At 41.9% G+C, this 15,771-nt stretch overlaps 7 protein-coding genes across 7 annotated transcripts; 3 read left to right on the top strand and 4 right to left on the bottom strand.

The window, feature by feature from the left end:
- Window positions 1-2,372: 2,372 nt before the first annotated feature.
- EAF02_011257 (uncharacterized protein) lies at window positions 2,373-3,394 on the bottom strand (the record flags this gene model as incomplete). Its single annotated transcript, XM_038907304.1, has 3 exons — window positions 2,373-2,469; window positions 2,805-3,065; window positions 3,123-3,394. 3 exons carry the CDS (start codon window positions 3,392-3,394, stop codon window positions 2,373-2,375), a joined length of 630 nt encoding a protein of 209 aa, XP_038753048.1.
- A 780-nt stretch (window positions 3,395-4,174) lies between these two features.
- EAF02_011256 (uncharacterized protein) lies at window positions 4,175-6,797 on the top strand (the record flags this gene model as incomplete). The annotated part of the gene is made up of 3 exons (XM_038907303.1): window positions 4,175-5,342; window positions 5,398-5,577; window positions 5,629-6,797. The coding sequence occupies 3 exons, from the start codon at window positions 4,175-4,177 to the stop codon at window positions 6,795-6,797; spliced, it is 2,517 nt and encodes an 838-aa protein (XP_038753047.1).
- A 512-nt stretch (window positions 6,798-7,309) lies between these two features.
- On the bottom strand, window positions 7,310-8,382 carry EAF02_011255 (uncharacterized protein; the record flags this gene model as incomplete). Its single annotated transcript, XM_038907302.1, has 2 exons — window positions 7,310-7,346; window positions 7,403-8,382. 2 exons carry the CDS (start codon window positions 8,380-8,382, stop codon window positions 7,310-7,312), a joined length of 1,017 nt encoding a protein of 338 aa, XP_038753046.1.
- A 575-nt stretch (window positions 8,383-8,957) lies between these two features.
- Window positions 8,958-11,026, top strand: EAF02_011254 (uncharacterized protein; the record flags this gene model as incomplete). The annotated part of the gene is made up of 2 exons (XM_038907301.1): window positions 8,958-9,333; window positions 9,672-11,026. The coding sequence occupies 2 exons, from the start codon at window positions 8,958-8,960 to the stop codon at window positions 11,024-11,026; spliced, it is 1,731 nt and encodes a 576-aa protein (XP_038753045.1).
- A 796-nt stretch (window positions 11,027-11,822) lies between these two features.
- EAF02_011253 (uncharacterized protein) lies at window positions 11,823-12,769 on the bottom strand (the record flags this gene model as incomplete). Its single annotated transcript, XM_038907300.1, has 2 exons — window positions 11,823-12,701; window positions 12,764-12,769. The coding sequence occupies 2 exons, from the start codon at window positions 12,767-12,769 to the stop codon at window positions 11,823-11,825; spliced, it is 885 nt and encodes a 294-aa protein (XP_038753044.1).
- Window positions 12,770-13,505: 736 nt separating this feature from the next.
- Window positions 13,506-14,414, bottom strand: EAF02_011252 (uncharacterized protein; the record flags this gene model as incomplete). The annotated part of the gene is made up of 5 exons (XM_038907299.1): window positions 13,506-13,577; window positions 13,639-13,842; window positions 13,892-13,984; window positions 14,037-14,064; window positions 14,122-14,414. 5 exons carry the CDS (start codon window positions 14,412-14,414, stop codon window positions 13,506-13,508), a joined length of 690 nt encoding a protein of 229 aa, XP_038753043.1.
- Window positions 14,415-14,809: 395 nt separating this feature from the next.
- EAF02_011251 (uncharacterized protein) lies at window positions 14,810-15,492 on the top strand (the record flags this gene model as incomplete). The annotated part of the gene is made up of 6 exons (XM_038907298.1): window positions 14,810-15,031; window positions 15,083-15,100; window positions 15,215-15,235; window positions 15,286-15,334; window positions 15,390-15,428; window positions 15,485-15,492. 6 exons carry the CDS (start codon window positions 14,810-14,812, stop codon window positions 15,490-15,492), a joined length of 357 nt encoding a protein of 118 aa, XP_038753042.1.
- Window positions 15,493-15,771: the final 279 nt, after the last annotated feature.

The following is a 15,771-nucleotide window of genomic DNA, read 5'->3' as shown; positions in this document are numbered from 1 at the left end:
GTGGGGAGGGGAAGGACGGGGAGGGGAGGGGAGGGGAAGGGGAGGGGAGTGGAGGGGAGGGGGAAAGGAGATAAAATTGGATGTGGCGAGGTGAGATAAGATGATGTGAGATGATGGCTGGTAATTGCTCATATAATTGTTAGTTGGTTGTTGATTATTAGTTATTGGTTTTAAGTTAATTGTTAATTCTAGATTAGTGAATTAGTGAGTCAATTAGTTAGTTCTAAGTTGGTTCTGAATTGGTGGGTTAGTTAATTGGGTTTGTATTTATTTATAGATTTATAAGATTCATGGATTCATAAGATTCATAAGATGTATGTATGAGATGAGGTAGGTAGGTAGGTGGGTAGGTGGTTTTTTGTGTATTTTTGATTAGAGTAGGGAGAGGGGGGAAATGGGATGGGAAATGGGAAATGGGATGGGAAATGGGAGGTGGGCTGGTGATATGATGATTTGATGTTTGTGATGATTTGATATTATATTGAGTATCGGTACGGTTTCTTATTGTTTTTATCGTTACAAGATGGATTGGATGGGTTTGGGTTGAGGGTTGGAGGGGTGGGAGTTTGGAGTTTGGGGTTTGGAGTTTGGAGTTTGGGATGGGGAGAGGTATCGAGGTTTTTAGGTATCTATGAGAGGTTTCTATGAGAGGTTTCTATGAGAGGTTTCTATGAGAGGTAGGTGTGAGGTGTGAGGGTTGACATATGAAGATTGTGATGATATAGTATTGAATATTATGTTATGAGATGAGATGAGATGAGATGATATAACAATCTTTGAGAATTATCGCGCTTTTTGATTTTGTTTTATTTGGAATAATTTAATTAGAAGGAAGATGGATGGTGGATGGTGGGATGAAATGGGATAGTATGAGTATGAGTATGAGTATATTTCACTTCACTTTATATTATTTTATATTATTTTATATTATTTTATATTATTTTATATTATTTTATATTATTTTATATTATTTTATATTATTTTATATTATTTTATATTATTTTATATTATTTTATATTATTTTATATTATTTTATATTATTTTATATTATTTTATATTATTTTATATTATTTTATATTATTTTATATTATTTTATATTATTTTATATTATTTTATATTATTTTATATTATTTTATATTATTTTATATTATTTAAGATTTCTGGAAAGTATAGCGGTATGTATTGGATTGGATTGGATTGAGTATTGCTAGATAGCAGGGTGAGAGGGGGGGTGAGAGTACTAAGTAGATACTATAGTATATATAGGCATGGAATGTGGATTTGTTCTTGAGATGTCTCATCTCTATTACTAAATAAGTGAATAAGTAAATAAATGAATGAATAAATGAATAGATTAATTATTAGAGAATATATCTTCTACTCTACTCTACTCTACTCTACTCTACTCTACTCTACTCTACTCTACTCTATTCGCTTGCTGATAATTTCAAAACAGACTTTATGGATTACAATAGAATCTAGATAAATTAGAATCCACACACGATCCTATAAGATTAGGCAAATTTGCATTTTGAAAGGTCTTTATATCTAAAAGTAAAGTAATCTTATATAGTATAGTAGTTTATGAAATTTCCATCGAAGGTGTCTTGCATATTATCAGATCTGTTCTTCTTCTTCTTCTTCTTCTTCCTCTTCTTCTCCTTCTTCTTCTTCTTCTTCTAGTAGTCTTGCATTTGGACTGTGCGAGCAGCTATGTATAGCTAGGTAGCTTGGTATGGATATCTTGTTTCTCAGACCTGGTGGATACGGGATGGGACATTAAATCGTCGGCTTATGTTTGGTTTGTATGATACTTACGAATTAGCTAGGTAGGTAGGTATGTAGTGCAAATACGATCAAGGAATTTCATGTATTAATTTTTGCTCGGTTTGGTTTCTTATATCATCAGGTTGGAGTTGTTGATACCTAGTTAGGAGGAGGTTTTATACGTAAAGTTTGTTGCATATTGCCTTTGAATATTTTCACCAACGGGATGCGAAATCACCAAGATTGATTTGATTGAATTGTGAGGGTCAATTGGCGAAATTTGGTTTATTGAATTGATATATCGTGGCTTTTCAGATCACCTGGGGTAAGGTAGACTATTTATCCTTCAGCCCTACCAGCAATCAATCCATGTTGATGGCTGAGACGTGGGGTATGTAACCACGCAGAATTATTCATTCTGCTGGCTTCCTGCATAATTTGCATCTTCAAAGTATACAACAGTCACCTCCAATACTCATGTACAGAATCTGCTTCGAAGAAATTGAAATATGATACATGTATGCTTCTTCATCCGGTGAACCAATTCGTGTTCTCTCAGTGAACTTTTGAAAGCGAGAGAACATTACAGACAATGAAAGTCTATTTCAGAAGTCACCGCCGCCTTTTCCACTACTTCTAGACTTCTTTTTATCCCCATGTTGCTTTTTCATCTTTAACCTTGCTATGTTGGCCGAAGTTTGTCTGTCATGAATATCAGCGCATTCTCGAGTTAAAAAGGGTGGCAGTATCTCAAAGCTATCGAACTGTATTGCTATTGTAAAGCACTCCAGATATAAATCACTAAGTTGACTTGCCCTTATAGCTAGACGACGGGCCCCAGCCCCTAACTCCCGCCTATGTTTTTTATTTATTTTAACTTCTGGGTATCTTTACTTATCCCTTTTATTTACACGGTTTGCTCGAAAAGAACTTCTTCCGCCATTGTTTGAAGGAGATGATGTTCTCTATAAGAAGCACAAACTTCACGAATGAATACTGATCGAGAGAACACAAAAGCAAAGAAATTTATGACTTACAAGTGCTTCACTCTCTGTTGTTGTTCAATTGAAGCCTTTCCCGGAACTGTTGTCCTGTATATACGTTTGATTTCTTCATTCAATCTTCGATGTGTCTCCTCTTTATTATCAGTCCGATTGCGACTACTATCACATTGAATTTGAATTGCATCAGTATTCTTCACATAATAAGTGCCACGGCGTAATCCCTTCGATATTATCAACGGCAGAATGGCATCGAGCTTTTTCATAGACCAAATGGTGTTGGCTTTTGAAGATGTTCTGGAGGGAGTCAGTACTTGGGAGACTTGTCTTTGGATTTCAAGAAGCTCGACGTACTTGTTGGTCTTTTGTCCACCAGGACCTCCAGCAGCTGAGTAGGTAGTCTCGGCTAGCTTTGTGGAAATGGTTGATTCATTGAAATTAGAATACCATTTTCTGGCAACCTCAAATTCAATGTCATCTGTAGATTGAACAGAATATGATCTGCAACTCTGAAGATTCAACCTTGCGGAAAAAGGGCGTGTTTGAAGAAACGTTGTATAAATTGGCTTGACATTTTGAGAAGATGATTGCAGCAGCTTAGCTGTGAGCTTGGCAAAATAATGCATATCACTTCGACAAACTTCTTTCTTATCTCACCTGCCTAGAGGTTCATGTGATGTTTGCACGGTGTTGCTTGACTGAGGTAATATGTAAATACTTTACAGATGGAAACTTTCCCCTTTTAGCTCCAGCATTGAAGAGTAGGTAGCGTTACAATGGAGACGCGGGCAAATGTAAATGTAAAACAAATGACCACCAGGACCGCCCCAAGTGTATTACATAAGCATTATTAAGTTGAGCAAATCCATTCAAATATCCGAGCTTTATCCGAGCCAGACTCTCCTAGACTAGGTACCTAGTCCTTCATACCAGTACCGGTGCGGCTAGTGAAAAAAGGTCTTTCAAGATTTCTTGGCATGATCAAATTGATTCAATTCAATTCTCTCACAAACCACATCTAGAAATCATCAAAAGCATTGCGACAACCTCATAATTTCGATCCCACCATATCCAAGAAACCCATCAACTTGACGTCAGTAAACATCAAAGTCTTTTATATTACCAAAGCGACAACGTTACTTTTGATAATCTAATAGATAACTATTTTTTGACCGCAGTTTCCCCCAAAGTTTTCAATCGAGCAGGCAAATCAAATCTTGCCTAAATCTGGATTGCAAACTTATCGCATCGCCTTTGCCTATCACATTATCTCCACCCTCCATTAATTTTTATATCTGCTACTTTCTATCAGTTTGTATCTTCTCCTAGCATACGACATTGTCAAATATCGGATCCAATCAACTTTGATAGTTTGTGTGCATTCCGCACTCATAACAAAGACATTTATGACTTCAGAACCACCTGAATTCCATACAAAAATTCAGTCACCGCTCTCTCCACTTCCGGTTCACTTTCCCAATCCATCTGAAATTCCTGTCCTTCGAAATCAGATTGATCCGACTTTCAACATGACAGCGACCCATGAGCCATCCAAGGCTCCTTTGGTGGTTCCTGAAATCATCGAATCCTCGACGGTTTCTGAGGATATAGACTCTCCACTTTCCGATACGCGCTTTTCAGATGCATATGATGAGAAGGATGAGGATGCAACAGCAGCAAAGGCTGAGGAAGAAGATGAAGGCGATGATTATGCCATGACATTTGACTCTGATGGGGAAGAACATTCAGATAGTCGCGATCAATCACAGGCAGTTGACCAAGAGTCGAGCAGTCTTCCTAACACAGTGCCAACGAGCGAATTGTCTAATTCTCTTTCCAACAACCGACCTGCCACATTTGATACCCAAAATGGCCCAGAAACCCAGCCCGCCCATACCATCCCTTCTCTTACTGTCCCCTCGATTCCTCAATCTACAGCTGCCCAAAGCTCTGATGATTCTCAAAATCCCATTACCAAAGCGGAAACCACAAACTCTGAGGAACCAAACGGAGAAATAGACATTCAGCAGCTTTTGGACAATATTACTGCCAATGCCGAGATTAATGCACAAGCTGCCCGCCCAAATTCTTCCTCTTCTAGCAATGCCCCTCCAAAAGGTAGCTCGAGTCTACCAACCCATGCAAGCCTTCCCCCCCGCCCACAAATTACCCAAATTCCTAAACGTTCCAATTATACTTCTTTCGATGATCCCCATAAGTACAATGTTGGAGGTTCAGGTTTTTCACACCAACCCAACTCCTATAACCATTCTGGTGTAACATCATCATTAGTTGCAGTCGGTGCCCCTGGTACCGCTACTGATTCCCGATATGGACTTCCCCCTCCCCCATCTGTTTCTTTCAATCATCCCCATCAAGATGCGAACAGCCCAAAACTTCACACACAAACCCGTCGCTTTCCATCTGACCAATCCCATGATGGACATGACAATGATGACAGACCTTGGGGACCAGCGGTGCAGAAAAAGTATGATGAATTTCTTGATAGAGAACGCACATATGTCACTGAAGGGCTTTGGGAAAGATTTCCAAAAGGCTCACGATTGTTTATAGGTAAGAAAGTCTTATGCAATACCACTAATCATCAAATATCTAATACTTCTTTCAGGTAATCTTCCATCGGAAAAACTGACTAAACGAGACCTGTTCCATGTTTTTCACAAGTATGGCGAACTTGCCCAAATATCGATCAAACAAGCATTTGGATTTGTTCAATTTCACGATGCCGCCTCTTGTTACAAAGCTTTAGAGATGGAGCAAGGCAAGGAAGTTAGAGGTCGCAAAATGCGTAAGTTATTTCATGTTGCTTTTCGAAGCCGAGCTAATATTCTTGGTACAGACCTGGAAGTGTCCAAGGCACAGAAGAACACTCGAAATGCCGGCCAGACCTGGAGACGATCCCAGTCCCCTGAACAAACAAGAGGAAATGCATCAGCTCGTAATCGTAATGCTCAGCTAGACGCTCGTGGTTCAGGCTATAATCACAACGATCGTAACCAGAATGATCGCCATAGATCGCAACCACAGCATGGAAGTCAACGCCCACATGATGGATATCGATCTGGTAGGTCGCCATCGCCAAGTCGAAACTATAGGGGAAGAGAAGCCAGAGACGAATACAGATCTACTCGTAACAATGATTCATACGATAGCAGAGATAGGCGTCGTTCACGATCTCCTTTCTCAAGTGCACAGCGTGGCAGTTATAGAGATCGTAGCCCAAGCCCAAGCCCAAGAACTCGTGAAGCCAATGAAGATGGCACACTTCAAATCCCTCGACGCGAGCCATCAATGGTTCCCGACGTCCAAATAATTCTTATGGCGGAGTTGGACCGAGGGTTTGTCTCCTGGGTTGAGGGAGAGCTTCGTGGACGAGGTGTTAAAACCGAAGTAATGTTCCTTAGTCCTCGACTATCCCTTCAAGCTGTTATTCGTAGACAGATTCTCGAAGGTGTCATCGCGGTTTCTCAACTTGATATGAGATCTCAAAACGCTAGCAAAATACCTTTGCAAGTATTCGATCGCTCAGGAGGTATCGATGCTGCTGTTCGATTTGATGAGTATCAGGATTTGGAACCTAAGATTGCTGCCGAGCTTGTCGTACGCGCGAAAGCCACAGCTCAGAGACCTCAGTATGCGCCAAACCCAGCTCCGGCTTACCAAGCCCCGACTGCACAACCAAATGCAAATATCGCCAGCATCATGGGACAGCTGGACAACCCTACTTTGCAAAAGTTGCTTGGAACGTTGAACAGCATGCCTCAGCAACAGAATGCACCTGCTGTAGCAGCAAACTCTGCAGTAGACCTTGTTAGTCTGTTGGGTGGGTTAGCACCACAACCAGTACCTCAACAGATTTATCAACAATCAATGCCGCAGGCTGCTACAGACCCTTACGCTAGCTATAACAATAGCGCTGCATATGGTCAGTCAGCCGCACAACAAAATGGACAAGATGCACAGCAGGTACAAGCTATCATGGCTCAATTGGCTAGATATAGACAGTAACCGGTGGATTGGTTCTTTTTCAACTGGGAAGCTATCGTTACGTTCGCATATGGGAATGGCGTTTCTGTATATTACGCGATGAATTATGGTTAAATGTGCATTTCGGGAGTTTAGGGCATGGCATGGTATGGGAGTTATCATGATGTTAAATGTTTGTTTTTTTGCCGCGTATGATGTGTATGATGCATGCCGTTTCAAGAAGAGTTGGCGACGAGGGCATATCAGGGGATAGAACAGAACAGAAGAAATCACTCGTGCGTAGATATTCCTCACAGCTCTTAATAAACAAATAATATCAAATGCAGAGATGTTTCTATTTCTATGTCTATCTATATACTGAGTGAGGTCTTTTTATCTATCGAGAAGTGTGGTTGCTTTTTCCCGTATCCTACAATTGCTGTACATGTGGAGATGAATTTGTGAATGAACAAGAAATGGAATCGAAGTGCGTGTATCTGGACATAAAAATTCGTGTGCTATCGTACAAAGTCGTCGTGTGTGCTCCTGGGTATCTAGAGCATCTTAGGCTTCGAGGGCCATGCAGCTGGTCTTGTATAATGGTTAGCTGGTGAATTGAGAGGCTCGAAGATCATTTGTCAACTCACCTAGTCAAAAGCAGAGTTTCCACTCCAACCTTTTCTCTCGATCTCAACCAAGCATTCAAGTGCATCCTTAACATGTGGACATCCCGTCCCATAACATCAATTCCTCTCTCCACACACGCCATCCTTAATTCTTCTTCCAACATCCCTTTCACACCCCCCTCATTCTTAATGAGCTTATCATCCATATCCAAATACTTCACTCTCTTCTCCACTCTCCTCCTCAAAATCACATTCGGCAGTCCAGGCAATCTTCCTCCGATATAATCCCACACACTACTACTCAGACCCAAACTCCAAGAGATATGCAACAACTGCATACGTCTCAATCCCTGTGCATCGGTTCCCGCAGGCGGAGTCTTGATAGTTAAATTTCTAAAACTAATCGCCCTCCTCTCTTCCAATTTCTTCCGATCTGCATCGATTTGTTTGGGAATCCGACATGTCCACGGCACGACACTACTAATCGCAATAACGACCAGTGGTGTAAATTCTCCACAGATCAAAAACACCAAAGCGAAGATGGGAACGCGCTTGACATCGTGACGATTGCGGATCAAGAGTTGGAAATCCGAACGAGATAGCGCATCGCCTTTTACGGCGGAGGAGAGAGAGGATTTGTGTTTTTCATCGATGATGGTTTGGATGTTGCGGGAGGCGATGAAATTGAAGTAGATGTTTTTGACGCCGGTTTTGTAGAATTTGGCATAGGCTTTTCCGAGGGTGAAGGCGTATTTGAAGAAGAATGGTTGGTTGGGTTCGCGGGTGGGGAGATCGAGGGGCGCGGGGAGAGTAGAAGGGGGTCCGTTGACGGTGTTGGCGGGGATTAGATTGGAGGGGAGGGAGGGTGAGAGAGGAGTGCTGGATTGGAAACGCTGGGTTGATGGTAGGGAGCAGAGACGGACGAGGGGTTGATATTGAGGTTTGAGGGGCGAGTGGAAGAGGGATGAAGTGCGCAGACTGCGCATGGTGGTTGTATTCATCGCATTGGTGGGATTGGTAGATATTCAATTCGTATATTTGAATATAAAGATAAGTTTTGATGTTTGATACCTTGCGGTGCTAGATAAACTTTCTGCAAAAAAATGGTAAAATCATTCACATCACTCAAGTACGAGTAGTGGCATTCTAATTTTCCGCATTAAAATGTATGGACGTACCAAGGTCTTCATGGGGTATTTTAGTCGAACAGGGATTAGTTTCATATATTTCATCCCTCTATATGGTCCGAGCTTCCGCGCGGGTCAGAATCGGTATTAGTGTAATGAATCTTCAATGATTGGTCAATTAATCACTTAGTGCTGATGAGTTGGATATCAGTCCGAAAGGATTCGGATAGACAGGGACTACAGTAACATATGCCATACTCGATAAAACTCTATTCGCTCGGGATTTCTTGAGTGGGCGGGTAGTTGGGAATAAACATATATAAACGTTCTGTCTTGATTTGGATTTTTAGATACTCATTCATTCTTTGAGGGAGCCTTTTGGGAAACTCAAGAGGTGTTGTTCGTTGTCGATATCAATAACCAAATACAGGTATAGGTATACCTTCAAAATGTCCTGGCCCTACCGCATCAAATTTCCCACTCCGGAAGAGAAAATCCAAAGTCGTATTCTCCTCGATCGATATGGTCTCTATGCCCAACTTTCCATTTTCATCCCCATCATCCTGTATAATGTCTATCGATTAGCGATATGGGTTTATTCCGAGCGTCAACGATCGAAAGTCGATTACAACGCCCTTCCTAGTTCTCCTACGTCGAAGAAGAGGAGGACTTCGAGGAGCGCGGAGTGGAAACGAAAGACAAGAAGTGTGGTGTGGTGGTTGGGCGGGGAAGTGGCACCCGGTCGGGGCGAGAGGGGCCAGTGGATTATGGCGGGGGCGTGGGGGGCTTGGTTGGGATTTTTGTGTGTGCATAGGACGGGTGATGGTATGGTTATTTATTTGTTTCTGATGTTGGTTGGTGGAGGTGTATTGAGTATACTGTTCTAAGCAAAGTTACTTGGATTGTCTGTATATCGGAGTTTGTGGAAGTTCTTCTCTCGAGAGCTTGCAAAGAACAGCAGATATCTCATCTGGGCAGATTTGAGATTGCAAGCGAATCCCCCCCCCCTTCTTGAACTTACTATTCCATCTCAAGTGGATCGAGTCTCTGAATTATACTCAGCTGTCGAGGTCCTCTCATCGGTGAGACTGTGGTTGGGCTATCTAGGACCTTGAAAATTCATATGTTATATGATTGAACATAATGACTAATGATATATCCAGATTACTTTCATATAACGAAGCGATTTGGTATAGTTGCAGCATCACAATTCCCTGCTCACTATGCACTATCCATGAAATCTTTATATTCACCACTCTCCGTATTATTCGGATCATCGCATGAGCAGCTCAACACCTGGCACCGAATATCCGGTCGAGTCATATGGACTCTTCTTGCTTGCCATGCCAGCTGGTATGTAAATGGTTGGATTCAGATTGGAGTTCTGTACATGAAAGTCACAACACCTATAATCATCTACGGTATACTCTCTTTTTGGCTCATCAATCTCCTCATTATTACGAGTTTACCAATTGTTCGTCGTTGGTCTTACCGGGTTTTCTTCATCATTCATATTTTTGTCGCCATCGCCATAGTTCCTCTTCTATTCTTCCATGCCACTGCTCTCCGTATTTACATACTTGAAGCATTCGCTCTTTTTATAATCGACCTTGGCATTCGCAAATCCAACACCGTTAAAGCTTTCGCTATCATAAAACCGGTCCCAGAAACTTCACTTGTCGAAGTCACTATCCCAATTACACCTTCGAAGATATCTCAATTTCAATATGCTCCAGGTCAACATGTTTACCTGTCTATTCCTCCATCATCTGTCCCCAAGTCTACAGAGTATAATCGCCATCTCTATGAATTACTCTACAATCCATTCACTGTTGCTTCCGTCTCAGAAACTCCTTCACCACAAATCACTCTTACAATGCGCACTCTCAACGGACCAACTACATCTGCTTTATCTTCTCTTTCTCATCTCAACAAAGCCCATCCACCACTCAACATCGAAGGGCCATATGGAACCTCTCGTAAATTCCCCAATCTAGCCGAGAAATTCGATAGAGTATTGCTTGTAGCCGGTGGCGTCGGCGCTACCTTTACCTTACCCATTTATCGAGCTGTAAAGCAAGAAATGGAAAATGATGGTAGAATAGGTAGTCATGTAAGAATGATCTGGGTTATGCGAGATGCAGCCGAATCATCCTGGGCACTGTCTTCCTCCTCCTCACCTCAAAATGAGAACTCGGAACTCAAAATCGAAAGTAACCCGGGAATAGAATTATACATCACTTCTCCCCGTGCTTCTCCTTCCACATTCGCTTCTTCGCCAGGTGAACCTGGTAGTGTGGAAATGCATAACTTGGCATCTCCATCTACTAATACGAAGTATTCGAGACCGGATTTGCGCGCGATTGTAGATGGAACCTTTTGTCAAGGATTGGAGGAGAGGGTAGCGGTCCTGGTTTGTGGACCAACGGGTATGGCGAGGGAGTTGAGAGAACATGTAGGGAAGTGGGTTGAAAAGGGTAGGGAGGTGTGGTGGCATGATGAGGGGTTCGGATGGTAGGTGGAGGAACTTCGAATTTGGGAATTGAAGAATGTGGGTTTCGGTTTGTCACAACTGCTGACTGGGTAGTAAGAGTGTTTGGGTAATCAAGCAGGGCGCAAACTATGCATGCCTAGTGTCTCGTACCATGTGTTTTCTCTGGAATCAAGGATAGATAAACATGGTTTGTAGATTGAAAGCTGATTATCACAGATTAGATAGAGAGGTCAGATTTAGAGATAGAATCTTCTATTCCACATCTTACAGAGTTTCTTCAAATGACTACTACATTCGAATAGTACCACATTAACAATCACAACACTCTTTATCCAAAGTAAGTAAATAAAAAGGTTCACTTTTGACCATTGAATGTAATACATTACCGTTATCAAACATGGGTTCGCTACCCCTTGAAGACTTTCCCGCAACGAGGTGTTTTCTTTTGTGTTTTCAAGACATGTTAAGAATACCACGCATCACACACAGCAATAATGCCATGCTAATTTTCCAACCCAAGTTTAACCCCCGTATACCAAACGCAGGATATCAAACCAGGACCCCGCCAGACCTCCAAATGAATCTCCTGTGTTTACCCATACCAGATAAATGAGCTATTCGAACCAACACCCACACAGCGACTCACGAATCCAATATTGAACATCCCATAATACCCATTCATCTGTTCCGCTTCAATATCAGATCCAAGTTTCCCATACGTCAACCTATCAAGCTCCAACTCACTCTGAAGAAAGCGCCCAAAAATCTCTCCGTGGACGCTTCCTCGACGAAGTTGAGATTGCACAATTCTGCACCGTCGCTACCAAAAGCTCCTTTCTTGAATGCTTCTTTTGAGAAATTGAGTTTGCTTTCGCGTAGTTATCCCCGAAGAGTTATTCCTCAAGACCTTTTCAGAAGAAGGTTTATTTTCCGATGTTCGCATGACTATTTCCCAGAAATCATTCCTTGCACGGGTTTGAGAAGCAGTTGGATTTGTAGAATCTTGTGTGGATTTTGCTAATTTCCTTTTTGGAGGATTACTAGAAGGTGTATTAATATCTGCAGGAGCTTGCATGACTGTTGCCCAAAAATCCTTCCTTATAGGTTTCTCAGGAGGTAGAGCAATATTTGCCGAAGATTTTATGACTCTCGCCTGATCAGTTAGATCAAAAGCCGCAAACTGGTCTTTACACCTTGCCAAAGTCTTTGCCATGATATCGTGTTCGATCGCCGCAACACAAAGTCGAGCAATCTTTTTATAAGTTAAGGGCTGACCATTTATTGCATTAATGAGCTGCAATCTCCTTTCATCCAGATACCAGTCCCTAAAGTATTGTGATTCCTGTTTCTCTTTCGATATCTGGTGATTTATATACTCATCAGCAGCTTTATGGCTCAAGACTTGCTTTAAAGGGTCTGAAAAAAAGCGCCGTGTTACTGAGATGATAGGGTCAGACTTCTCTCTTCTCTTTGTATACTGATCTGAGTTCGCAATATCTCGTGAAGAGCCGTGTGGAAGAGGGAGACGAATTTTGATTACTGTGTCTTTTGACTCATTCAGCGTTGGGCTCGTGGTTCGAGTATCTTCAAATGGTTCGGATATTGGCCAATAGTTGAGCTCGGAGGTTCTGAGAAGCAAAGGTGGAGACGGCGTTGTAAGATTGATGACATGATTCAGACTTTGATGATCGAGCGCAAACTGAGTCCCGCAGCACTCTGCAGGAAATGAGGTGTGAATTGGTGATTCCTTTTTACGAGAACTCGCATTGAACGCAGTGAATACTTCCGTTTTAGGACGGTAGGATCATAAAGAGTGTTGATATAATCAAATCTATCATGCAATGGAGATACTTCTAAGCATACAAGATTAGATAATTTAGTATGATGTTGAAGAGATGAAGATCAAAGGAACAAACGATCACTTGTGTTCTTGAAGGTTACTAACAGCTTCCTCCTCTTTCTATCATTTGCGTATAACCACAACGAAAATCACACTTTCCTCGTCTCTAGAGACGAGACTGCAATTTTGAGAGTGCACAGATATTGCCTTTGATCTTGCCTGATCGATGTGCACTGGACGAGGTTTTTGGATTTGGAAACTGGAGCCACATATGGACAAGTGTGATTTTTATCTAGGATTCAACAACTTGGGACGCTAGTACTTGGTCTTGAGAATAAATACCTCTCTAGGTACGTATACTAAAGTAAATTGAAAGTAACATCGTCGGGCAGAGTTCGATTTCGTGGATTTGTGAGCCAAAAATCTCCATTTAAGTCTTAACAAGAGCCCTCTATGATAATGTCATGTGGACATTTCGACAAGATTATTTTGTCTACACTTGTAGATTTGGTTCACTTCTTTTAATACATAAATTGACATTTAGACCAGCGAGAACATGTTTTGTTGCACAAATTATGGAATTTTCTGTGTCCAGTTACTCGCATTTTGAAGAACCACCTCTGAAATGTACAATTTCCCACCTCGCAACAAACAAAAACATGGTTATCTATATGGTGCATCAGCCCTTGCTGCTGCCGCCAATTCCGGCTCCCACTTGTCTCCGTTGGCCAGTAACTGTAAAATGAGTTAGTAAGAGATGAACCGAACCCGGCGGGTTATTTGAACATAGACATACCTTCTCCTTGTTGTACAATAGTTCTTCTCTCGTCTCAGTGGCGTATTCAGCGTTTGGTGATTCCACGATAGCATCAACTGGACAACTCTCCTGGCAGAAACCGCAATAAATACACTTTGTCATATCGATATCGTATCGAGTCGTTCTGCGACTTCCGTCTTCACGCTCCTCCGCTTCAATCGTAATAGCTTGTGCGGGACAGATCTAAATTATATGAGAATCCGCCACTACTCATGAAAATGGAATAACATACAGCTTCACAAAGCTTGCAAGCAATGCATCGTTCTTCTCCTGAAGGGTATCTTCGTAAAGCGTGCTCGCCTCTGAATCGAGGAGAAATTGGACCCTATATTCTTTAAGTATTCGTTGCCACCCTAATATATTTTTGAACTGTATACCTTCTCGAAAGGATAATAAATTGTATATCTACAAGTAATTAGCCACTGCAATATGGAGGTTGAGAGACTCAATGGCATAACTTACGGAGGTCTGAAGTACTGTTCTAGTACTACGTACATTCCTCGGAACAACTCCGACATGAGGAAGTATTTCCCTGCCTTATCCATCGTACTCTCCTTGCTCTCATTCCATCTCACAGGTTTTGGCAGTCTGAAGCCGGGCGGGGGAGGACCGGCTGGGGTGGCGCCTCGAAATTGAGAAGTCGAGAAAGTCGCTCTAGATGCAACAGGTGTGAATGTGCGAATTGTTGAGGCAGTCAAAGTAGTTAATGGACGACTGCGCGCCACGAGCATAGTTATGGGCTTTGTTGTTGCCATTGTGAGGGGTTGCTCGTGGCAGGATTGTTGGAGATCTGTAACTTGGATATGATATTATTTGAGGGTTGACGGAACTTTACGACTTGATTTCGAAATGACTTTCTGTGATTGGCCAAAAGTTGAGAGCTTCTATTGTACGCCACCACTTACTTTTATATTTTTGAAACGGTAATATAGATTGAATATAGTCCCCAAGATACAATTTACATCTCAACCCAAATTTGTACCAATCAAAATTACGCTGCGTAACTCCATCAAAGTCGTCGGCGCAACTCTGTCACGTGAATCCGAAATACGCTAAAGCTAAACATTCTGGGAAGCATCTCTATCGTCAAATTCGCATCTACTACTGTATTATCCACAGACGTCACTTCTAATCCTCTCCACACATCAAGATGTTCAGAACCGCCCTTCTCAGATCAGCCCGCAGCGCTGCTAGCAAAGCTGTCCAAAGACCTGCAGCAATTGCTCGTCCTATCAACCAAAGTTCTTTCATCACAAAATCTCAATTCGCCCCATCAGCTTTCCAAGCTGCAAGATGCTACTCCGCAGCCGCCGGTCTCAACAAGGGAGAAGTTGAGGGCAGAATCCTTTCTTTACTGGAAAACTTCGACAAAGTAAGTGTGCTTAATAATGTCTGACTGGGAATGTACTAATTTGACCTGTAGGTTTCGGACCCAACGAAGGTATGATATATGATTGGGAAGACGGCCTGAACGCCATTGTTGACATTGAATAGCTTTTCTGCAAGCGCACACTTCTCGAACGATCTTGGGTTGGACAGCTTGGACACTGTAGAGGTTGTTATGGCTATTGAGGAGGTTTGTACAAGACATTCACAGTGGGGAACTAAAGACTGATGCGGTCACAGGAATTCAGCATTGAGATCCCAGACAAGGATGCGGATTCTATTCTCAGTGGTATGTCGTCTTGATGGGAACATTCAATAGCGCAAACATCTAACAAATTCCATAGTTGACCAAGCCGTCGAGTATATTCTCCACCAACCAGATGGTGAGTCTCCTACAATATTTCACAAAGGCAAACAGAATAGCTGACATCTTTCACAGCTCATTAGATCATGGAATTGTATAATAAGGGGACGGTCAAGATTGAAGTAAGGCAATGGGGGATTCATGGACCAGGAATGAGATTCAAGTGGTGAACGGGCGGCGATACAAGGGAGGGGAAACTTGTACGAGCTTCGATGCGTTCATAGAAGTGATGTGATTCTATGCGCCTTGTAAAAATGTTTAGATCATCTTACTCAACAAACCTCTGTGTTCCTCTCTTAAATTTAAAACATGAAGATACATTAAGTTTGGATATGTTTCAAATTATTCTTTTCACTAAGAAC

This window comes from Botrytis sinoallii (genome assembly GCF_014898435.1).
Source record: "Botrytis sinoallii strain Bc 23 chromosome Unknown BSIN_030, whole genome shotgun sequence".
In the NCBI taxonomy this organism is placed as follows: Eukaryota; Fungi; Ascomycota; class Leotiomycetes; order Helotiales; family Sclerotiniaceae; genus Botrytis; species Botrytis sinoallii.
The sequence above is the reverse complement of the archived record's forward strand: the minus strand, read 5'-3'. Positions and strand labels throughout refer to the sequence as shown.